Source organism: Camelina sativa, chromosome 7, assembly GCF_000633955.1.
Source record: "Camelina sativa cultivar DH55 chromosome 7, Cs, whole genome shotgun sequence".
Lineage (NCBI taxonomy): Eukaryota > Viridiplantae > Streptophyta > Magnoliopsida > Brassicales > Brassicaceae > Camelina > Camelina sativa.
Genome location: NC_025691.1, coordinates 3,262,732 through 3,287,108, shown reverse-complemented (window position 1 = coordinate 3,287,108; position 24,377 = coordinate 3,262,732). Strand labels below are relative to the sequence as shown.

General features: G+C 39.2%; 6 protein-coding genes and 2 pseudogenes across 6 annotated transcripts in view; 4 read left to right on the top strand and 4 right to left on the bottom strand.

Annotated features, from left to right (window-relative positions):
- Nucleotides 1-2,741, bottom strand: part of LOC104704232 (myosin-10-like) — a 6,765-nt gene extending 4,024 nt beyond the window's left edge. The window contains exons 1-8 of the mRNA XM_019226975.1: nt 2,622-2,741; nt 1,760-1,885; nt 1,466-1,609; nt 1,085-1,230; nt 836-992; nt 672-730; nt 421-580; nt 164-313 (exon numbers count right to left, since the gene is read on the bottom strand). Of these exons, the coding sequence (XP_019082520.1) occupies nt 164-313; nt 421-580; nt 672-730; nt 836-992; nt 1,085-1,230; nt 1,466-1,609; nt 1,760-1,885; nt 2,622-2,741 (1,062 nt within the window). The remainder of the gene's footprint in view (nt 1-163; nt 314-420; nt 581-671; nt 731-835; nt 993-1,084; nt 1,231-1,465; nt 1,610-1,759; nt 1,886-2,621) is intronic.
- On the top strand, nt 2,735-4,113 carry LOC104700125. The gene is made up of 2 exons (XM_010415595.2): nt 2,735-3,224; nt 3,552-4,113. The coding sequence occupies exons 1-2, from the start codon at nt 2,799-2,801 to the stop codon at nt 4,035-4,037; spliced, it is 912 nt and encodes a 303-aa protein (XP_010413897.1). The 5' UTR covers nt 2,735-2,798; the 3' UTR covers nt 4,038-4,113.
- On the top strand, nt 4,162-6,000 carry LOC104700123 (haloacid dehalogenase-like hydrolase domain-containing protein At2g33255). Its single transcript, XM_010415593.2, has 5 exons — nt 4,162-4,539; nt 4,922-4,964; nt 5,079-5,139; nt 5,295-5,429; nt 5,657-6,000. Exons 1-5 carry the CDS (start codon nt 4,164-4,166, stop codon nt 5,819-5,821), a joined length of 780 nt encoding a protein of 259 aa, XP_010413895.2. The 5' UTR covers nt 4,162-4,163; the 3' UTR covers nt 5,822-6,000.
- On the bottom strand, nt 5,973-8,498 carry LOC104700124 (tyrosine-specific transport protein 2-like). Its single transcript, XM_010415594.2, has 2 exons — nt 6,418-8,498; nt 5,973-6,343 (listed from the first exon to the last, which is right to left on the bottom strand). The coding sequence occupies exons 1-2, from the start codon at nt 7,974-7,976 to the stop codon at nt 6,265-6,267; spliced, it is 1,638 nt and encodes a 545-aa protein (XP_010413896.1). The 5' UTR covers nt 7,977-8,498; the 3' UTR covers nt 5,973-6,264.
- Nucleotides 10,669-12,199, top strand: LOC104704231 (annotated as a pseudogene).
- On the top strand, nt 12,737-15,286 carry LOC104700122 (histone-lysine N-methyltransferase family member SUVH2-like). The gene is made up of 2 exons (XM_010415592.2): nt 12,737-14,892; nt 14,977-15,286. The coding sequence occupies exon 1, from the start codon at nt 12,879-12,881 to the stop codon at nt 14,856-14,858; it is 1,980 nt and encodes a 659-aa protein (XP_010413894.1). The 5' UTR covers nt 12,737-12,878; the 3' UTR covers nt 14,859-14,892; nt 14,977-15,286.
- LOC104700120 lies at nt 15,937-18,970 on the bottom strand (annotated as a pseudogene).
- LOC104700121 (receptor-like protein 12) lies at nt 19,145-22,052 on the bottom strand. Its single transcript, XM_010415591.2, has one exon. It carries the CDS (start codon nt 21,889-21,891, stop codon nt 19,276-19,278), a length of 2,616 nt encoding a protein of 871 aa, XP_010413893.1. The 5' UTR covers nt 21,892-22,052; the 3' UTR covers nt 19,145-19,275.

The following is a 24,377-nucleotide window of genomic DNA, read 5'->3' as shown; positions in this document are numbered from 1 at the left end:
TCGTCCTTAGGTTCTGCAGCATCTGACTCTTCCCCCTTAGCAAACTCTATGTTTCCTAGATGAAGGATGGCAGCAACTATGCGGAAGATTGCATCCTACGACGATAAAATGTAAGAAGAGTTGTCCTCATTACTGATCATGTAAATGAATAACCAGAAAGTACCTGTTCTTCAGGACTAATCCCAACAACGTCCATAGCTTTCCTTGTTGCTAGGTATTCCTTGGAATCATCAAGTGCATCCAACGCATAGCAATTCGATTGATTTAGGTAGTGAAATGTGTCTGGTTTCCCTAACTTATACCGCTCAGTTTCCTAAAATCTCATAGCAGAAGCTAAATTTTGTCAGTATGAATCTCATACAAACATTGGACATGCTGAAACATTGGACCTAATGTACCCATAGAAGGGACCATGTTTACCTGTTCTGGCGCAGCGCAAAGCATGTAAAAGCAATGATAGTTTCTCTCAGGATCAGAAACTTGACAAACTCGTGACCTCTCCAGCAAATATGTTCTAATAGCAGCTCCTGAGATTCTTCCCATATGATTGAAATGAATCTCCACAAATTTACCAAAACGACTGCAATATGAGATTTGCTGATATAAGTCAACTTTTAACTTCAAGAAAATACATAAACTGGAAAAATCAAGAGATGTGAATGACATTTTACCTTGAATTATTGTTTCTGACGGTTTTTGCATTACCAAAAGCTTCTAAAACTGGGTTTGACTGCATAACAGGAACACAACACGAGAAGAATAAGAAGATATCTACAGAGGGAAACTCGGTGAGTCTATCTTTAGTAAGATAGTTAGAATGAAACAGTCTATCTACCTCCAAAACTTGCTGTTCTACAGATCGTCCTTCACTCTCAGCTTTTCCACCCATGTATGCAAGATATTGCATGAGCATCTTTGTGCTCTCTGTCTTCCCAGCACCGCTTTCTCCACTCACCAAGATCGCCTGGCTTACTCCCTCATTGATCATTTTTCTAAAATTTATATTCTTGATGATTGTCAGGCCCATACAAATGGTAGTGCGATATTAATTAGTAAAAGTTTCATCTAAGCAACAGAAGATTACCTATATGCAGAATCAGCAACTGCAAAAGGATGCGGGCTTAGCTCGCCAAAATCTGTGCCCTTATATTGCTCCATTATGTCATTTCCATATAGGTGGGGTAATCTTTTAAAGGGGTTAACAGCTATCAATATATTCCCGGTGTATGTCTGTAATTTATCAAGAACAAATTAGTTTGCTAAAGACACTTGAGAAAAAACCATATTGATGATATAGCTATAATTGGGCAGACAAGACAACCTTAAGATGATGTGGAATGATATGTGTAAACAAAAGAAGTCATTTTCAGGAAAGCAATGTTAGAAAAGCTAGTGATAGAATTCATGAGCGGGGGTGTAAAAATGAAAGAAGGGAAACTGACAAGAGTGACATGCTGAAGCATACATATATTTCATTAGCATTGAATCTGGATTTAAGATTGAGAAGAAGCCCTGGTTCATGCAAATACGCAAGCTTTGTCATGTCGTCGACGCCAAGTTCAGGAAACTCAGGATCCTTGGGGTAGACAGAATTAACCTTTGCCACAACCTACAATAAAATGCATCAAAAATAAGAAGAACATGTTATGCTCACAATAACCATCTCCATGTAGCCTGTAGAAAACAAAATCTTTCAATTCTACTAGTTGCTAATAATGTAGACTGTGTGGGTTGCTTATTGAGAGAAATGGGGGCAAACCATCTTGGATTGGCAATGGACTTTGATCTCTTCACCGTCAGATTCAACTACTTCTCCATCAATCCAGGCTTCATCAGTATCTTCCACCCAGACATGCGACCCAACAGCTACCTTTGCTGAAGCAGCCTGATCAAATCAAATTTCCATTAGCTGTTTTTTTTTTTTGGTTCTATTTACACACATTTTATAATATATGTCTTCATCTCTTGTACACTTAATAATAAGTAAACATTTCAACCAAATTTAAAGAGGATATAAAAATCAGCTTCAAAAATCAGCATAAGAAGATTTGAACAACACGGAGGGAGAAATCACAATGCAGGTGTTAGAGATGAGAGACTCGGTACCATTATCACGGCCAAATTAGGTCAGATATTCCTAGAAACGATCCCGAATGAAGAAGATTTCCAACGGGAGAAACATTAGAAAAAATCCCTGAGAACCCAATCAGATGGTGTTTCCACACCATCGATCCAAACACAATTATTTCACCAACGTTTTCTATCTCTCTCTCTCTCTCGAAGCTTCAAAATCTCTGGTCGACGTTAAAAAAAAAAAAGCGAAAAATTAAAGCTACATTCACGTTTCGCAGAAGAAATTTCCCAGAAGATAAAAGAGGCCTAAAACCCTTTGGCTTTTCCGTTTCCAGTGATTCGCTGTAGATTTTTTCGCAGGAACCTTGAGAAATTTTCTCGCGTTTTCCCTCGGAATTTTCTCTCCTGGTTTTGTTTGTTTGATGCTCTTCCTCCTCTGTCTCTCTCTTCTCTCTCTCCCTCCCTGGTTTCTGGAAAAAGGAAGAGAGAAGAGAGAAACCAGGTAGGCGTGTCACGTCAGACATTTAACGTTTCGATTCCAAAAGTACCCCTACACTTGAAACCGGAAATCGATTCGAACATTTATCCTCCTGAACCGATTCGGGTTTACGGTATTCGATTCTCAATGGAGGAGATGATGACAACGTGGCGCAAGTTGAGTGTTCCATTTACAATTGAGGAGAATATTTTCGTCACTGCTCTTTCTCTTCGCCAGATAGACGTTAATGGCGGATAGAGGAGGAGCTCTTCAGCTTCTTCTTCTTCGTCGTCCATTATCACCGCGGATGTCTATTCTCCTTAGCTTATCAAACATCCACTTATGGCGATTCCAAAACCCTATGTTATCCCCCTCCGATTCTCATCATCATCTCTATTTCTCTTCTTCCTCACGACGCTCTACAGTAGATTCGGTGAAGATAGTTCCTCTAAATCGCTGGAGATTCAGATATAAAATATGCGCCGCCGCGGATGAAGGTAGGGGGTACCGTTTGTCGGAAAGAAGGAAAAGGGGAAGGAAACGACGGGAGCTTTGGGAGCAACTCTTTGAGGATAATGTTGAAGATGACGAAGACGATGATGCTGGTGCTGATGGTAAATTTGACCTGTGGAAGATCTTAGAGGAAATAATAGATAATGTTTGGATTTTAAAGGTAAATTTTCTTAGTTGCCACAACATTTGAATTTGGCTGGTTAAACTGGAGAATCTACTACTGTTATTGTTCACTGGTAATGGGTTATGGAGTGAATCTGAACTAGTTTTGATTTCAAATGAGATGGATACTTGAAAATGTTCATACTTTAGTGTGGTATTAGTTAGTACATTTTAACAAACCAAGATTGTGTCTTTCTGCTCAAATCTAAGAGAAATGTTTTGGCTTGTTGTTGATTTATACATGCATTATATTTTGGTTTGGATTGGCTTGTTGTTGATCTTTTATTGTGTTTGGTATTTGGGTATTTGTTCCACTTTGTTGTAGGCGTTAAGATCGTATGGATATCTCCTCCCGTTCATCATCTTGTCGCTATTTTTCAGCACCGGACCTAAGGCTTTCCTCGTGTCACTAGCCGTAGCCATTGGGCCATCATTGTTATTCTATGCGTTCCAGAAGTTGATTGGTTGGGATAAACGTAGAAGAACATCAATGGCAAATCAGTTTGGGACAGAGGAGGAAGACGAAGAAATAGTGGAGAAGAGAAGGAGCAGGGTTCAATACAACCCATCAATGGTTAGAAACAATGTTAACGGCCGTGAAGTTAACCGTAGTTCAGCTGAAATGGCTTCTAACTTCGGTGGGTGGGATGAGTTAGACGGGCGTTCGACAGTTCCCGAGCAGTCAACAACAAGCAAACCGAAGAGGAAGAGAGTAAGAAGAAGAAGAGAAAATGCAGCACAACCATTGTTGTTAAGATTGTTGGTGTCTTTGTTTCCTTTCTTAAGCACTTACACAAACATGCTCAAGTGAACATTTCTCTTAAACCGAGAAAACAATCCAAGTTGTTGTTCAAATCAAATCAAACCGAACCGGAATTGGTTAAAAATAGAGAATAATTATGAACCGTTTAAAAAAAAATAGGCAATGTTATATTATATGTGCCTCAATTTCAGTTTCAGGCTTTCACCATTTTCCATGACTTTCCTCTTATCAAGATCATTAATTTCTCTCACTCTCGTCAGACCTTCTTGTTCGATTTCCATGGCGAATCCAACGATGAACGCTAAAGCTCGTCTCAGAGGCGTCGTATTCGATATGGACGGAACCCTGACGGTTCCGGTCATAGATTTCGGAGCAATGTATAGAGCTGTTCTTGGTGAAGATGCGTACAAGCGAATCAAAGCAGAGAGCCCTACTGGAATTGATATCTTGCATCATATTGAGTCTTGGAGTCCTGATAAACAGCAGAAAGCTTATGAAATCATTGCCGATTATGAGAAGCAGGGTATAGATAAGCTCCAAATCATGCCTGGTACGGATTCTTCCTCTTTTAGTAATTTTGATTTTTTTTTTTGAGTTTGTGTATTGTGCAGTGCAAGTTTTAATCTTTAGTATAAAAAAATTAAGACTTTTTTTTCTCAGAAGTGGGATAAAGATTGAGAATTTGGTAAATTTGTAGAGTTACAGTTGAGAAAAGATCGCAATTTTAAGGTGAATTTTGATGTGTTAGTCTATAAAGGTTTGACTTTTATTTTGAGAACTTTAATTCACCACATCACAATTTGTGTTCTTTCTCCTGGTCATTGACTTTATGCACTTGTAAATCTAGATATCATCTGATGAAGTAAGACTGTGTTTCCTCGGTGATTAGAGATTTAATTCTCTCTTCTGATATGCCATAACTTATGTTGCAGGTGCTGCTGAACTATGTGGCTTTCTTGATTCCAAAAAGATAAAGTCGGTTTTCAGATACTTTCTGTCTATGATTTTCGTTTACTTTTGGGTCCTGATAACCATACTCAATGCTAAGAAGATAACTAACTGTTGTTACATTTTGTATATACTTTATAGGAGGGGGCTGATTACACGCAATGTTCAGAAAGCCATCGATATCTTCCATCAACGTTATGAGGTAAGCATGCTGAATCTCCAACTCAAATACTAGGGATGAAAACATTTTGACAAATCGGTCTAACCAGCTGCCTGATCAGTTTTTTACTGGTTTGCTTTGTATATCAGAGAGATGAAATCTGTGGCAGTTCCTTACATTTATGTTTCATTGTATAGGTTATCTTTTCTCCAGCACTAGGCAGAGAGTTTCGTCCATATAAACCAAACCCAGACCCGCTGTTACATATATGTTCTACATGGGGCATCCAACCTAATGAAGTCATGATGGTTGGTGACAGCTTAAAAGATGATGTGAGTGACAGAAACGATAACAAGTCTTAGGTTAAACCTTCTGCATAGCATATCTTAAGCAATGCCCGCGTTTAATCCCATGAAAGAAGCTTAAACACGGATCTTCTTGTGCCATTGCTTAAGGGTTTTCTATGTGGAAAGGATGTGTACCAACTCTCAGACTATTTCTTCACATTTTGAGTGAAGATTAGAACTGGTAATTAATCTTTCTTCACTCACTTCTGTAGATCGCATGTGGAAAACGAGCTGGAGCCTTCACTTGCTTGCTAGATGAAACTGGAAGGTATGGACCAGATGACTTTTCTGTCTCCGGTCTGCAACCTGATTTTAAGGTTGATTCCTTGTCCAAAATTCAGAATATATTGGAGACGAACTTCGACCTGAACCCATAGTTTTCTTTTCTCCACGTTATTCAACTTGTAGTCAGTCTCAGTGACCAAAGTAGTTTTCTAGAGTTTATAATAACTGGCTATCTTAAGTTGCACAATTGTGTCCCTGCGCTGTCATCTACGGAACGTGTGTGTGAGTGTAAACACTGTTGTCTGTTAAATCCAAAATTTCAGTTTATTTATATGATCTGATTTTTAAAGATTCTACAATCGCAGGTAAGCCAATAATATTATTCTTTTTCATCCAGTGTGAAATGTCATCTTGCTATGTGAAAAAAGACTTCTCAATCGCTACTAGTGTTTCTAAAAGGAACCAAAGAACACATAGATCTTCGTGAAGGTCCCAGTGGGGTCTTGTTGCTTCCCTAGAGTCCGGTTAGCACAGTAAGATCATGGCAAATGTCTGTGTAAAATGATACAAACAAACAGTTCTATTTGACGGTAAGCTAATGCCATATTCCCAAAATAATGGCGATTACAAATAAGATCAACAAGGTAAAGTTGCCTCCGGGAAGAACCCATGACCTGCAAAATCAGAAGATTTTGGTTTCAAATGAAGAAACAGAGAATGTTTTTGTGTAAAAGTCTGGTCAAGTTACCTAAGTTTCTTTCTAGACTGTTGAATATAAACCATTGCAGGAGGCAGGACACCAAAGAGGAAACAGTTTGCATAAACACCAGCAAAATCCAGAGCTCTCGAGAACGTTGAGGGATAGAATGTTGCAATCAGAGCTGGAACTCCAAGGACAAATAGCATCACTACTGCTTCAAATCCATCACGAGCTCTAGCTGGTTCACTGTATAAGACTCTCCCATTAGTTCCCTTATTACCCTCCTTCGATGAGAAACTTACTGACCCAGTTCCTCCATTTCCATTCCCATTTGATTGCTTAGACACAAGCTTCCATGTATCAAGGAGCTGTTTCGGGAAGCTAACAGAGTATCCAATTAAACTGGTAGCTAAGGCTGAGAAAGCAAAGCCTTGAACAGCAGATAAAGCAGAAGGGTTGACAGATAGAAGAAGAGAGATTGGGTCAATGGATGAAGAAGGTACAGCAGGCACAGTGATCCTTGCAAGCCCCAAAACAATTAGATTCCATGACAAGACCATAGCCAATGGCACAACACCACCTACAAGAATGGCTCTCCTAGCATCTGAAACCGAATCCCCTGCGAGATTGCATATGAAGGGAGTGATGACATGAAACCCTAGTGTCAGTACCATGACAGGAACCGCGGGTAAAACGGTGGAGACTTTCCAACATGATTGACCAAACGAGGCTAACACATTGGACCTAGCCACAGATAAGCCAATGGCCACAAGTGAAGTTATAGAGAAGAGCATGAGGAAGCAGAGACCCCTGTTAGTGAAATCAATGGCATCGAAAGGGAAAAAACCAATCAAGATTCCGGAGACTAGAGGGACAATAGCATTGGCCAAGAATGGATTCAAGGAAGGAAACCACTGAGACAAAATAGAGCCAATACCCGAGACACAAGCAACCACCAAAGAGAAACTCAGTGAAGCATACACAAAAGCAACGAAAACCCCAAATTTGTTCCCAAAGGATTTGGTTGCAAGTCTTGTGAAGCTAATCTCTGCTGCATTGTCTTCTTCCATGGCTGCAAAGCTAAGCTCAGCCACGAGAAGTATAGAGGAAATGACGTAAACCCAAGAACAAAGTAAAGCAATGGTCGATGGGATTGAACCGGATCTGATAGTTGCAGCTGGGAGGCCGAGCATTCCAGGACCAACGGCGGTTCCGATGATCAAACTAACGGCAGCCCAGAAACTCTTTCCTTTTTTAGCTTCGTGGGTAATCTCCAAACCATCCATTTGCTGTAAAGTTTCCGACTTTGCATCAAGGGCAAGCTCAGAAGAAATGGTCGTTGACCGAGGTTCATCATGGTTTCTGCATTTGAAAACTAAACGTGAGTAGAGAGAGCCATTCAGGGAAATGTGCTTCCGATGAACTATTGTATACTGCGTCGGAGGCGAACTCCGAGAGTGGCAGACGGAAGACTTGGGAATACTCCGGCGAGGAGAGAGTGTACGAGAAAGGGCATTTTGGGGGAAAAGAAGAGATTTTGAAACTGTGGGAGATGCAGAGATGGGATCTAGAGAATGCTGGCGCAAAGGAAGAGCCATTGATGCCATGTACGAGAGATTCTCTGTCAAATTGGACCTGATACTATGGAATCTTAATGGCTCTGTGTGGGAAGAAGATACCTCCTTTAGTTTTTATTCGTTAGATAAGGCTTTGTGTAATAAACCAAGACATGTGTGGGATTTGGTATAATGAAAAGGATTAAATTGGTCTAGTCATTAGATTGATCACCCATCAGATAATACTAAAAAAGGTAAGAACCCAACTACTAACACTCTCTCTGATATCAAAATGAAAAAAATACTATTATACCTACCATTTCATGTTAAAAGAAATGCACAAAAGCAGAGAGAATGACTAAAACATGATTTCAAAATCAAAGTATGTCAGTAAAACAACAAAACTTTAGAAGCAGCAGCAGCAGCAGATTTGGCTTTCTCGTTGTTCAGTTCAACTTTGAAATTGCAACAAAGTCACCTCCATATTGTTAACTCGTTCCTCCAATTCATCCGGAGACCACCTGCAATATTGCTTTCTTCCTCTCCAAGGAAAGGAAGAACAAGCTTAGGCACTACTCATGATTTGGTAATAGTTTCATGTGCAATGTAACTGAAATAGACTGGTATTGTATAAATTTGTTATATCATGTAATCTTATTATAGTCATCATAAAATATAGTAGTACAATGTGTCGTAAAGATTGTTGGAAACAAAAGAGTACTAATGTGACACTAACACATGTCCAATTATATACGTGTCGAAACAACATGAAATTGCCAGACATGATATTCTCGAAATAAGTCAAATAAGTCACAATCGAATTCAGAGAGAGGGGTCATAATTACGAGGAGTTTACGAAAGAATGGGAGCCACCAGAATCTTTAAAAAAACCAAGGACACTCCATCAAGTGTGTTTCATGAAATTAAAGTTAACGAACACTAAGATCATGTCCATTGGTAGAGACTCAAATGAGTCTCTCATCAATATAATATTAGTTTTTTTAATGCTGAGAAATTTGAGAATTTTTTTTTTTAATTCTGGGTCTTTTGGTGAGAAACTCATCTCGTTAATATAATATTATCATTTTTAATACAATTTAATATTTTAATATAATTTTATTTGTGCATTTATTCTGTTATTTTGTTTTTGAATTTTATCTTAAGTTATAAAATTTTCTAATAATATATTTTAAACATATTAAATTACTTATTAAATATATTTATTTTTCTTAATTAGTTATATTTTAAAATCATATATTATACTACAAATAATAAAATTATAAATACTAATATTACAATATATTTATATACAAAAGCATTATATTCTCTTTAAATTAAGCATAAAAACCTAATACTTAATTACTCTAATATGTGCTAATTAATACACACTAATAATAAACTATGTTTGTCTAATGATAAACATAATAAACTATGTTTGTCTAATGATACACACTTGTGATTGTTTTTCTTTCTTCTTAATAGTAATTAACTTGTGATTGGCTTCACGTTCTTATTATTTAAAACAGAAATCCAACAAAATTTTAAAAGAGTCTTCTCATTAAACTAAACATACGATAATTAAGAAGATCTACAAAATTTGGTGGAAAAAGAAATGGATTGTTTGAATCCATAAGTGATTGATGAAAGAAAGAAAGAAGAATGTCCTTTAACAAAAAAAAAAAAAAGAAAAAAAAGAAAGAGAAACAGAGAAAGAAAGAAAGAAACAGAGGAAGGAGGAAAGAAACAAAAATTATGGTGAAGAGATGAAGAAATGAGACATATATATAGAAAAAATTATAAATTATATATATATATATATTTATATTTTAAAAATCTCATAATTATTTACAAAATATTAATATATTTTTTAACTCTCATACTTTTGCAATTATACTTAAATTTTTATTTTATCATATAATATTAATTTAAAATAATATAAATATGTAATTTAAAAATATTCATAATGGAACTTGTTAGATAGCTAATTTTATTTTAGGATATATAAAAAAAATAAAAATAAAAATAATAATAAATAAACTAATTAATTAAGATGTTTAAATTTTGTGGTTTTTATTTATTATAATAAGATCTAACTACTTAGATGGTGACACATGTCACTGTATAAGAGCATAATATTGGTTTCAAGGTTTCTCATATGAGAGATGTGAGAATCGATTTTGGACAATTTTTATTAAAAAATTATTTTTTTTTTCTTTTTGATTTATTTAAATCATGAGAAACTTCTCCACATACTACCAAGATACCAATGCACATGACCTAAGGATACTCTTTTGTTACCAATGATGGAAACATCAAAAGTTGCTCAAAAAACAATAAAACATTATGTTTAATTAAATAAAAAAATTATTATTTTTTAATAAATAAACTAATAGAGAACTGAAACATGTGTGAGAAACTGTGTTTTAAGTTCCTTACGGAAAAAGTTCTTTCTTCTCTTATGCTTTTCTCCTATTTATTATTATTTTTGTAAAGAATATATGCTGTTGGAGATAACCTTATTGTACTATACTTCAAAAGCTCACCGGCAATTGTTTAATTATTGTTAATGAAGGACAACCTTATCACACATACACAAATGTCTATGGCATTGAAAAAGTATGTAATGGGCACCACATTATTATTGTGGCTAATTTTGTTTCCTTGTGTCTTGTTTCTATAAGAACCGACCTGTGACTCTTTCTCATCTTTTCTCTCTGTTCCATCTCTTAAACTTTTTTTTTCCCCCAGATTTTGAATCCGTGAGACCAAAAAAAAACAAAAACAAAGCTCAAGAAGTCATGAATAATTCATTATTATCCATCTCAAGCCCAATAGTAAAGTTCTTGAAACCATCAGTTCCGTACGGAATAAGCTTAAACACCACCATTAACAAGAAACAGAAGCGGCAAAGCAAAACCCTTGTCGTGAAATCCAAGTCCAACACAAGGTCAACAACATTATTGACCAGTAGTGTCTCGGTGGTTAAAAGGAGAAACGACAATGGTAGATTAGATATAAAGGACAAACGGTTCTGTTGTGTGCTTTAGGGTACTGGGTTCAAGGGTCGAGATGTCTCCCATGGCTTGCTCTTAACTTTCATATGGCTCATTGTCTTAATCTCAAGCCATCGACGCTTCAGCTTGTGCAGCACACTGCTACTCTTCCCATGGTTGCTAAGCCACTCTATGGAGTTTTCTCAGATGTTCTCTACATCGGTGGTGCTCGTAGAGTTCCTTACATCTCCATTGGAGGTTAGTAATCTTTCTCCAACTGTCTATAAAAAAAAAGAGTCTCTTTCTTAGCTTACTCTGCTCCAAGTGGTTCAATTTAGTGTACTGTATCAGTGCTTTTACAGGGTCTAGCATGGGGTTCACTGTCGATATTCCCCAGTGCTCGAGAAGCTCTTCCTCCACTTATGGCATTTGTTCTTCTTAGTAACCTTGGAGCATCCATTGCTGAAGTTGCTAAAGACGCTCTTGTTGCGGAATACGGTTTGAGATATCAAGTGAACGGTCTTCAGTGTTATGCGCTTATGGCTTCAGCGGTTGGAGGGATCCTTGGGAACTTACTCGGTGGATATTGCTTACTCAAAACACCTCCTAGGATCTTGTTTCTTGCTTTTACAGCTTTGTTGACGTTACAGCTCACTGTTTCTTTATCATCTAAAGAAGAATCCGTTAGCTTGCCACGGATAAGAGAAGTGAGTCCAGAGAAAAGCTGTGTTGGGGATCGTAAAAAAACAGTTTTTGGATCTTGTTGGAATTGTTCTGGCTGATGAAATCTCGCAGCCTTTAACTTGGATTGTAGCTTCTATTGCAATGGTGCCTCTTCTCTCAGGATCAGTCTTCTGCTACCAAACTCAAGTTTTAAAGCTTGACCCTTCTGTTATTGGTATGTCAAAGGTTATTGGACAGTTGATGCTTCTCTGCTTAACCGTGGTTTATGACCGTTACTGGAAGACACTTCCCATGAGGCCGTTGATCCATATCGTGCAACTCCTCTACGCTTTTTCAATGCTCTTCGATTACGTCTTGGTGAAGCAAATAAATCTCGCCTTGGGGATCTCAAACAAGGCTTTTGTGCTCTGTTTTTCCAGTGTAGCGGAAACCCTAGCACAGTTCAAGATTCTTCCTTTCTCTGTTTTGCTAGCAAATATGTGCCCTCGAGGCTGTGAAGGATCAATCACCTCTTTCTTTGCTTCAGCTCTGTGTTTTTTAAAAATCTTAGAGAATATATCCGCCCTTTGTCATGAAGTTTCTTTGTACTACACCTAAAGTTTGCTTTCTAGTAATGAATGTCATAATTGGACTCATTTTTATCCATAAACAACGTATTATTACATCAAATATTATATTTATCTTAACTGTTTGACAAAAGAAAAATTATGTTCACACATATAATTTTTTCTACTTTAAAATACGTATAGTATACTATGTTTCTACTTTAAAATACGTATAGTATACTATATTATTATTATAAATGAAGATTATACTAGAAATTGCATATTGGGTTCAAAGTTCAAACCCATCAATATTTATGTTCTAAACTATTGTATCAAATTATAGCTTAAATTTTCAAATAATTGAAACTCATTAATATCATACGTTAAACTATTGTATCCACATTACAACATATTTTCATAATAAAATTCTTTTTGGTAAATTACAATTACAAAATTTTATCAAATCTATAGTTTAAATTTGAATTATATGAATTGTGAAGGAAAAAAAAATTCTTTCTAATATTTTCATTTGAAATATATATATTGTACAGATTAATTGAACTAACCAAATTCTGATTTTTTTTTTTTTTTACCCAAACAGGAACAGTCCCGTGGACAAGTTGAGACAGCCTAGAAGAGATGCAAGCAAACTAAGGAGGCCGGGCCCGAATCGTGACCCGAATAGTTTCCGGACTCGGAGCCCGGGTATTGTCTTCGGTTCATTGGGTAGGATGAGTACAGTGATGCCATTTCCTGACCTCAACCTAATGCCGGATTCTCAATCTTCAACCGCCGGCACCACAGCCGGAGACACTGTTGTCACCGGAAATCTGGAAGTTAAGGCCGAGCCAGTCGAAGAATTGCAAACTCCACCATCATCTACCTCCGATCAATCAGCCAGTAACGATCATCTCATCGCCGAGTTCATACGTATCTCCAAGCTCTTCCGCTCCGCATTCAAGCCGTGGCAGGTCGAAGGATTAGACGGAGTCTCCGTTTACGGATTGGATGCCGGTGCGATCGTTGCTGTACCGGATGAAGAAGATAACCGGGGATTCGTTGAACCACCTCCGGGATTAGGGGTTAACCGAGACTCCCCCTCCGTCGCTGTCTCGTCTCCTCCGAAGACGAGTTTCGAGAGACCGAGAGAGCTTGCGAGAGTAACAATTCTGGGTCATGATCAAAGGAAGCAACTCCGGCAACTCGTGAAACAGACTCGGATGATTTACGAGTGTCTTAGGGTTCAACTCATAGCGGACCAGAGGAAGTCTCCTTTATTTGGTAAGGGGCGTAGAGGGAGGAGCGATATGATAGCTGCGTCTATGATGAAGGCTAAGGGGCTGTGGTTGAACTATGAGAAGCACATAGTTGGTCCAGTAGCTGGGGTAGAGATTGGAGATGTTTTCTTCTACAGGATGGAGCTTTGCGTCGTGGGTTTACACGGTCAGCAACAAGCTGGAATTGACTGTTTAACGACTGATCGGAGTGCTACTAAAGAGCCTATAGCTACAAGCATTATTGTATCAGGTGGGTACGAGGATGATGAAGATCAAGGAGATGTTCTGGTTTATACTGGTCACGGTGGGCAGGATAAGCAACACAGGCAGTGTGAGGACCAGAAGCTAGTAGGTGGGAATCTGGGAATGGAGAGGAGTATGTACTATGGCATTGAGGTACGGGTGATTAGAGGAATTAAGTATGAGAACAGCGTTACCTCGAAGGTGTATGTCTATGATGGTTTGTATAAGATTGTAGATTGCTGGTTTGCTGTTGGGAAGTCCGGTTATGGAGTGTTCAAATTTAGGTTAGTTAGAATGGAAGGGCAACCGAGGATGGCTAGTGCGGTAATGAGGGATGCACAAACACTTAGACTTGAGCCGTTGAAGGTTAGGCCTCATGGGTATGTTAGCTTAGATATTTCTAACAAGAAGGAGAATGTCTGTGTGTTTCTCTATAATGACATAGATGGTGATCAAGAACCGATGCACTATGAGTACATTGCAAAATCTATCTTTCCTCCTGGAATTTTTGGTCAAGGTGGGGGGATCAACAGGACTGGCTGTGATTGTACTAACTCCTGTACAGATGATTGTCTCTGTGCAAGGAAGAACGGTGGTGAGTTTGCATATGATGATAACGGGCATCTATTGAGAGGGAAGCATGTGGTATTTGAATGTGGGAACTTCTGCAAGTGTGGTCCGGGCTGTAAGAGCCGTGTGACTCAAAAGGGGTTGAGGAAAAGGCTAGAGGTTTTCAGATCCAAGGATACCTGTTGGAGTGTCAGGACACTCGATCTAATTGAAGCTGGCTCTTTCATATGCGAATACGCAGGTGTTGTTGTCACAAGACATCAAGCTGAGATTCTGTCAATGAATGGGGATGTTATGGTCTATCCTGGTCGCTTCACGGACCAATGGGCTAACTGGGGTGATTTATCTCAAGTATACCCGGGTTATGTTAAGCCGAATTACCCAACTATCCCTCCACTGGATTTCGCAATGGATGTGTCAAAGATGAGGAACGTGGCTTGCTACATTAGTCACAGCAAAGAACCGAATGTGATGGTGCAGTTTGTTTTGTACGACCATAACCATCTGTCGTTCCCCCGGGTCATGCTCTTTGCAACGGAGAACATCTCACCGATGGCTGAGCTAAGCATGGATTATGGCTTGGCGGATGAAGTGACAGGGAAGCTGGCCATCTGCAACTAGTTTACAAAAGTTTATTTTTGTGATATATCTTGAGGTAACGATCTCATCATATTGTTGTTATATCCTTGGTCTGTGTGTTTTGCTCCTATGGCATTAATCTGTTACAACATTGATGCAGATGGAGAAAATTTTGAGTAAGCCCTTTCTCTGCTCGTTTGTTGTTGTTCTGTCTTCCCACCTTTCTGTGAAGCAAGAACGGGAGGCATGGTGAGAGAGAGTATTGCATCCATTTTGGTGGGGCGGTAAAGACTTCTCTTTGTCAGATGTAACATTTGTTCTGTTATTAGTGTACTGAATTTTTTTTTGTATGGTTCTCTGTCGCTCATTTGATGGAGCTTAAAGCTGAAAAAAAAAATGTAACAGTAAATTAACAAAACATTCTGTAAAGAATTTTTGTAGAAAGGCTTTCTGAAGTTGGTAACTCGTTTTATCTTAAAAAGATTGCCAGAGGCATCTCTCTACTAGAAGCATAGTAGCATTGCAGATCAGCATATATAGCATCCCAGATCAACAACACCAAGAAGTCTAGTCTCTATTTTAAACCTTCATTACTCTCTTAAACAAAAGGAATAATAAAAATAAAAATATCTCTTTTTTACTCACAAAAATTAACCGGAAGAAGAAGCTAAACCAGAATTAACACCAGACCGGTATTTCAAATTCAAGTAAACCGGAATGTTAATAATTGGTGAACTCGACGACGGAAACTCGCCCATTAACGGCGAAGCTATTGCGATCACTGCCACTCTCTTCGAAGTTTCGATGGAGGAATCCGAGATCAAGAGTCTCCTCCAGGTGATTTGATTCGTTCTTAGTTTTACTCGATTTCATTAGCAAGAACAATCCAATTATCCTTTCGAATTTTGGGTTTAGGGACTTAAAACAATTCGGATTAATCTTCTAGGGTTTAGGTTCGTCTAAAGTTTGTGTATTTCTTAGGTCATGAAGTATAAATTCCTATGTGATTCTCAGTCATTCGCATTGTTTAATGAATAATGTTGTGGGCAATGATCGAAAATATTCATCTGTTGCTGTCTTTGAATCATGTTGAGGTTTCCCTCTTCCACTACTTGTGCAGCTTGGCTGGGATTGTGAATATGAAATAGGAAAAGCTGGTGAAGAGAGTATCTTTGTTATATATATATATATATGAGATGCTTGGTTACAAAAAAGAAATGGGCAGACATTCAAAGATCAAACACAAAACCAGAAACAATCTTAATGGTTTCTATGCTTATCCCGACCAATTGTCTTGACGAGCCACTCCGGCTTGTATAAAGCTATAGCATGTCCTAATGTTAATCCAAACAACAGTCCAGGCACACATCCTATTACCACTGCTTTCCAGTTCAGTAGTTCTTCTTCTTCTTCTTGTTCTGGTTGTTGTATTGGTGGTGCGTTAGTCCTGACGCAACTTTGTTTGAGAGGAAGACCACAAAGCCCCGCATTCCCTTCAAAGGAGGATTTTGGCTGTCCAGTGATTTGTGTTCCTTGTGGTATTTCACCAGTGAGTTGGTTATGAGACACATTCATGTACGCCAAAAACGAGAGTGTCTTGAGTCCATTAGGAATCGTCCCTGAGAGTTGGTTTCTTGACAGGTCTAGTGACTGGAGTGCCTTAATATTTGCCAAAAGATAGAGGAATTTGGCCTGTGAAAGCGTTGTTTGACAAGTTGAGTGCAATCAGTGCCTTCAAGAGACCGATAGATTCAGGAATCTGTCCTTCGAATCTGTTTCCAGATAAATCAATGTTGCTGTAGAAAGTAAGGACCTTTTTGTGCTCCATGAATAGACCTTTGTATTGCAAATCCGTGGTATCTTCATAGTTATACTCAGGGTTGTTGTAGTCTCCCATATAGATTCTCCCATCTTTATTCGTCTGGAGTGATGATGCTTTCCAGTTCACAAAGTAATTTGGTGGCAAGCTTCCTGTAAAGTTGTTATCTGATATTTCAAGTATGCGCAGTTCAGGGAATGCAAGAGGACCTTGACCAAGAAGAGATATTGGGCCATAAAATTTGTTTGAACGCAGGGTAAGGACCTGTAAATGAGGCAAAGCCTTGAGCCAGAAAGGAAACGTGTCTTCGATTCTGTTGTTGTCAACATTTAGAAACTTGAGAGAGGAGCAATTCAGAAGAGACCTCGGAAGCTTCCCAGTTAGTTGATTGTAACCAACATCCAATGACCGAAGCAAGGAACCATCATAGAATATGTCTGGAAGACTTCCCTCCAAGTTGTTCTTTCGGAGATTAACAGCAGTGAGAGAGCTTCGGAATTTACTCAGACATTGAGGAATTGAACCGGTGAAGTTGTTGTAAGATAGATCAAGAGCAGAAAGAGAGCTTCGGTTGCAGATTGTAAGAGGTATGTTCCCTGTAAAGCTATTGTTCCATGCAGATAAGAGGTTGAGAGCGTGTGGTGGTTTAGGAAATAGTCCTGTAAATTTGTTTAATGCCAAATCTAATAACCTCACCGATGAATTCACTAGAACGTCCTCCGAACCTTCAAATCCGGTGAAAGAGTTATTAGACATAGTCACTATGCTCAGACGTGGAAGGTTCCAAAACCACTCAGGGACTTTCCCTTTTATTCTATTGTTGGAAATGTCTATAAGCTCCAAGTTGCGAAGGCTCCTTAAGAAGTTTGGGAACTGACTGATGCCACAGCCCGACAAGGCAAGATTTTTCAAGTTCAATGGGATGTCTGGATGTGAGCCTAAACTGGCCGGTGATAACTGGTTTCCGGATAAGCGGAGGTTCAACAAAGATTTGAGAGAGGAGAAGAGCCTTAAGTCAATTGGGTGGCTTATGTTTAGGGAAGCAAGATCGAGGTCTGTGATGGTGATGTACTTAGAGATAGGCCCTAGGATTTGTGCTTGAAATTGGTTATTCGCAAGGCGTAGGCTCAATAGCGTAGATGAAAAAGAGGAGTTTGGAACGTCAATAGTACCGGTGAGATGGTTTCCGGTCAAATCAAGTGTTGACAAGAAAGGCAGTGTAAGCAGAGAAGAAGGGATGTTTCCAGATATGTGATTATGGGAAAGGCCTAAAACGGAAAGCTTGGTTAGGTTCTGTACAAGTGGAAAACGACCGGTGAGCTCGTTATAGGTAAGCTCTAAATAGGCAAGCATGCTAAGGTTGCTAATTGAGGAAGGGACTTGACCGATGAAGCCATTAGTGGAAAGAGCCAAGACCTCTAATTTGTTAAGATTGCCAAATTGGGAAGGGATTGAAGAGGAACTGAAATTGTTGAAAGAGAGATCAAGCGAACGGAGATGATGCAGCCCGAAGAGGCTACTGTTGGGCTTAAGGATTCCAGTGAGACAGCGACGTGGGAGCTGTAGCTCTGTGACCATGCCCGTAACGTTATCGCACCGTACTCCATTTAAGTAGTCAGTTTGGTTGCAATCACGGGAATCAAACTCGTTCTTGAACTGCGTTAGGGCTTGAATCTGGTCAGGGCGGCAGGCAGCAAGTTTGAAAACAAGATCATCAATCGTAAAGACGGTTGAAGCAAAGACACAACAAAGTAAGAGTACCAAGAGAAAATGCAGACATGACATGGTAATGATTAATTGAAGAAGAAGAAGAAGAAGGAGGAGAATATGCTTTATTCAAAGGGATGGAGAGAAGACCTTTTTAAACATTCCATATACATACATTCATGCTTGGCGAAGACTTTTATGATTGTAGCTTACTACTAGTCATGGTAGGTAGGATTCGAGACAAATATGACAATATCATTTGATATCTCTTACGTGTTAGAATCCTACTTGGTAGCGTAACAATGAGGGGAATAACATGAATCAGTTTATAAATTGGAGAAGAATAATTTTCAAAGAGAGATGGTCTGCACTGATGTAGCCTTAAATATAAAAGAAGACGCAAACCCATCACAATTTGTTTGTATACACGCACAACATTAAATTCATTAATCATTAATGTGAATGTCATCTCAATGTCCACATTCGGTTTACACTCAACCGGTACAGATAATTCAACTTAACCAGATCGTGAAGTCCTCACGCGAGAACGGCGCAGCGATTGCGATCACTGTCCCTCCCCTCTCATCGGCTCCGAAGTCGGGGTGGATTGTTTCAGCGGTTAAAAAGCACCAGGTGATTTCATTACGCAATTACAATCGGGTTCTTGATTTTTTAGTTAAGAATAGCAACTCAAGTTCAATTTCGTTTTGCCACAATCATGAAATGAAATTAATCTATTGAATTCGATGTCTAAGATTTAGGGGTTTAGCAACTCGGATTGTATATTCTAGGGTTTATTCTCAGGTCTGAAGTTTGTGTAGTATGTTACAATGTTTGGTACATGATATGCTTTATTACAAAACCAGAGCTACTTGATTGACATTCAAAGATCAGATGTAAAACCATGTCAACCCTCTAACGGTGTTTGCGCTTTTAGGGACCAATAATTTTGGCGAGCCATTCTGGCTTGTATGAAGCAATGAGTTGTGCTATGGCCAATCCAAACAATACTCCAGGAGCAAACCCTATAGCCACTGCTTTCCAGTTCAACACCTCTTCTTCTTCATCTTTGTCTTCTTGCTTTGGTTGTATCGGCGTCACACTAGAGTTGAAGCAACTTTGTTCTAGAGGAAGACCACAAAGCCCTGCATTCCCTTCAAAGGAGGATTTAGGTTGCCCAGTAATTTGTGGTCCTTGTGGTATTTCACCCTTGAGTTGGTTATGCGACACATTTATGTACTCCAAAAACGAGAGACTTCCTATCCCGTTAGGAATTGTCCCTGAGAGTTTGTTGCTTGATAGGTCTAGTGACTCGAGCACTGTAGCGTTGGACAAAGACAGAGGAATATGACCTGTGAATACGTTGTTTGATAAGTTGAGTGCAATCAATGCCTTCAAGAGACCAATGGATTCAGGAATCTGTCCTTCAAGTCTGTTTCCAGAAAAATCAATGGCCATGTAGGAAGTGAGGACCTTTCCTTGCTCCATGGATAGACCTTTGTATTGCAAATCTACAGCATCTTCATCGACAAAGTACGCATGGTTGTAGTCTGACATATACAGCCTACCATTTATACTCATCTTGAGTGATGGTGCTTTCCAGTTCAAAAAATAATTTGCTGACACGTTTCCAGTGAAGTTGTTATCTGATATCTCAAATATCCGCAGCTCTGGGAACCCTAAAGGACCTTGATCAGGAGGAGAGATAGGACCATAGAATCTGTTTGAACGAAGGGTAAGGACTTGCAAATCATGTGAAGCTTTGAGCCAGAAAGGAAACGTGTCTTCGATTCTGTTGTTGTCAACACTTAGTAACTGCAGAGAGAAGCAATTTTGAAGAGACCTTGGAAGCTTCCCGGTTAGTCGATTGTAGCCAACATCAAGTGCGTGCATGGGGGCACCCACATCTGGAATACTTCCTTCCAAGTTGTTCTTTCGAAGTTTCACTACCTCAAAGTTACTTAGACACTGAGGAATTGAACCGGTGAGGTTGTTGAAAGATAGATCGAGAACAACCAGAGAGCTTCGACTGCATATTGAGAGAGGTATGTTTCCCGTGAAATAATTGCCTCGTGCTTCTAAGGCGTTGATAGCGAGCGGTGGAATTGGAATTGCTCCTTTAAAACGGTTTACGGCCAAATCTAGGAATTGCACTGATGAATTCACTAAAACTTCCGCTGAACCTTCGAATCCAGTGAAAAGATTCAAGGCAAGACTCACCGCACTGAGACGAGGAAGAATCCAGAACCATTCAGGGACCTTCCCTCCGATTCTGTTCTTGGAAATGTCCAAAAATTCCAAGTTTTGAAGGGTTTTTAATAATTTTGGGAACTCTTGGATGTTGCAATCAGTCAAGAATAAGTTTTGCAGGTTCTTTAGTGGGAACCCTGAATCTGAGCTTAAACTGGTCGGTGATATACTATTACCGGAGAGATCAAGTTGCATCAAAGATTTAAGAGAGGAGAAGATTCTAATGTCAATTGGGTAGCTTATGTTTATGAAAGAAAGGTCAAGATCTATGAGGGTGATGAGCTTTGAGATAGGTTCTAGGATTTGTCCGTCAAACTGGTTATACCCAAGGAGCAGATGCTCGAGCATAGATGAGAAAGAGGAGTTGGGAACTTCAATAGAACCGGTGAAATGGTTTCCACGTAGATCAACATCTGACAGGAAAGGCATACTGAGGATATAAGAAGGGATGGTTCCAGTGAAGTTATTATTGACAATCCCCAAACCCGAAAGCTTTGTTAGGTTGTGTACAAATGGGAAACTACCGGTGAGCTCGTTCTCGTCAAGAGCTAAAACGGAAAGCTGACTGAGGTTACTAATTGAGGACGGTACTTGGCCATTGAAGCCGTTAAAGGAAAGAAGCAAGAACTCTAATTTACTGAGTTTTTCGAATCCGGAAAGGAACGAAGAGGAGGTGAAGTCGTTGTGAGCGAGACTAAGGTAACGGAGATTATGTAACCCGAAGAGGTTACTGTCGGGATTTAGAGCTCCAGAGAAACGATTATCGAAAAGCCTTAAATAAGAGAGCTTGCTTAGATTCCGTACAAGTGGAAAACTACCGGTGAACTCGTTTTGGGAAAGGTCCAAATAGGAAAGGTGGCTTAGGTTACTAAATGAGGAAGGAAGTTGACCAATGAAACCATTAGAGGAAAGAGATAAAACCTCTAACTTGCTGAGATTTCCGAAACCCGAAGGGAGGGAAGAGGAGGTGAAGTCGTTGTTGGAGAGATTAAGGTAACGGAGATGGTGCAATCTGAAGAGGCTACTGTTCTGCTTCAGAGTTCCACGGAGACAGCCACTTGGGAGTTGTAGTTTGTTGACAGCACCAGTCACGTTATTGCACCGGACACCATTAACATAGTCTATGTGGTTGCAACCGCGGGAATCAAACTCGTTCTTGAATTGCATAAGGGCTTGGATCTGATCGGGACGGCAAGCAGAAAGACCAGTAACAAGAGCATCTATCGTTAAGAAGAAGCTTGATTTTAAAAAACAAGAGAGTAAGACTGATGAGAGTAAACACAAACGCAGACCCGACATGGTCGTCGTAAAAACTTTTAGGAAGACTGATAATAATAACAATCTTTTAACCAAGAGAGCCTATATATAGAAATATAATATTAAATTATTAATGCTCAGCGAAGACTTGAGCTTAAAAGTCTTCGTAGTGGGGGATAGGAGACAATTATGTCTAAAATGCCAATCAGATCATGATGTCAAATCCACGTTTATGTCCGATAATTAATTCTAACGTAAAATTTGGGTAATAATCACATCAGTTTGCTGCACCATCTAGCATGCATACGCAAGTTAAAAGTAATTATTTTGACGAGTAATAGTTTTACATAAACCTGGTGGGTTTCACTTCATGAATTTTCCAAAGATACTGTACTCGTCAAGAGACCTTTTCAAACCAATTATCTTGACGAGTCATCCGGCCGGCTTGTATGGAATCAGTGCGTGGTCCTACTGCCAAGCAACAGTCCAGTAGCATACCTTATAACCACTGCTTTCCAGTTTTACATTTTAGAGAACTTTAGAGAAGACAAAAAACGGCTTAATGCTTCAAACATTGATGACTGACTGTCTGACTGCTTAATAATACTCTGACTCAAAGGGAAAAGAAAAACAATCCAAACGGTTTCTGAGTATGATGGGACCAGATATTCCGATTAACCACTCTGGCTTGTATGAGGCAACATTCAATTGTATGCCTTGTCAGTTAGTTGCATTGTTAGATTCATTTTCTCATTGAAAGGCTGTGTTGTTACGGGCAATGATTTGAATAAATATTCATCTGTTGTTTTCTTTTATGAGATGAGAACACCATGTCTTTGATCTGTTATGTTAATTTCTTCCTTGTTAGTCAACCACTAACCTGGCTGTTTTTTTAAAAAATTAAGAAAGCGTCTTTTAATACATATGATGCTTGATTACAAACACATGAACTACTTGACAGAGGATCGAAAGATCAAGCGCAAGAAGGAAGCAGCTCTAGCGGTTTCTGCGCTTATCCGGACCAATTATCTTGACGAGCCAGTCCGGCTTGTATAAAGCAATGGCATGTCCTATTGCCAATCCAAACAATAGTCCAGGTCCATACCCTATTCCTACTGCTTTCCAGCTCAAGTGCAGTTCTTCTTCCTCTGTTTCATCTTCATGTTTTTCTTGTTGTGTTGGGGGAGCACTAGGGGAGAAGCAAATGTTCTGGAGAGGAAGACCACAAAGCCCTGCATTCCCTTCAAAGGATCGGAGGATATAGGTTGCCCACTAATCTGTGTCCCTTTTGGTATTTCGCCCATGAATTGGTTATGAGAGACATTTATATACGCCAAAAACGAGAGTGCCCTGAGTTCTTGAGGGATTTTACCCGAGAGTCTGTTTCGAGACAGGTCTAGTGACTCGAGTTCGATAACATTGGCAAAAGACACCGGAATTTTCCCAGTGAAAGAGTTGTGGGATAAGTTGAGTGCAATGAGTGCCGTCAAGAGACCGAGACAAGACCTCTAATCTATTGAGATGGCTGAATTCAGAAGGTAGTGAAGAGGAAGTGAAGTTGTTGTGAGAAAGATTCAGGTAACGAAGCTGATGCAACTCAAAGAGGCTACGGTTGAATTTGAGAATTCCAGTGAAGCAGCCACTTGGGAGTTGTAGCTTCGTGACAGCACCAGTCGTGTTATCGCACAAGACACCGTTAAAGTAGTCGCTGCGGTTGCAGCCACCGGATTCAAACTCGTTCTTGAACCTCAGAAGAGCTTGGATCTGGTCATGACGACAAGCAAGAGCGTTGATCACTAAGAATCTTGAAGCGAAGACGATACAGTAGAGTAAGAGTAACGAGAGAAAACTCAGACGCACTTCCGACGTCATGGGCATCATGAATTATTGAAGCAGAATAATATTCTTCAAGTAAAGAGATGTAGAAGATTGGTATGTATACATGTGAGTGTGTGGTTTTTGGATTGGAGCTGTCACTTATCATTCACCGAACACAAGTTGAACTGAAGAGTTTCACCAAGACCAGAAAACAAACTTTGACTTGGTAATATTTGTCACAAATGGATTTGTTTGTGGATTCGAGAAGACTCAGTCAAGTCAAAGCTCAAAGTATTGGTCATCTTAGAGCTTTACAGAGTAGTGACATTAGTTTGTTTGTAATTGGAGAAGAAACTTAAGTTTCAAAATCCATTTGTGACAAATACTTATTGCAACCTTCTAACTCAGCCTGAAGTCTCACAGTTAAGCTCGCTCTGCTTGAGACGATGGAGTTTAAAATTCTTTATAAAGTTACACAAAAGAGAATGTAATTGCACAGCTCGGGCCTAAGCAACTATAACGAGGGAGGGTACTCTGTTGAAAACAGGGTGAACTCATTGAACCTCATGAAACATATTGTTCCATGCACATAAAAGGTTGATAGTGAGTGGTGAATATGAAGTGATCCTGTGAAGAGGTTTTGAGCTAAAATCTAAAGTTATCACTGATAAGAGGTACGGAGAATTTCTGAGGAACCATCAAAACCGTAA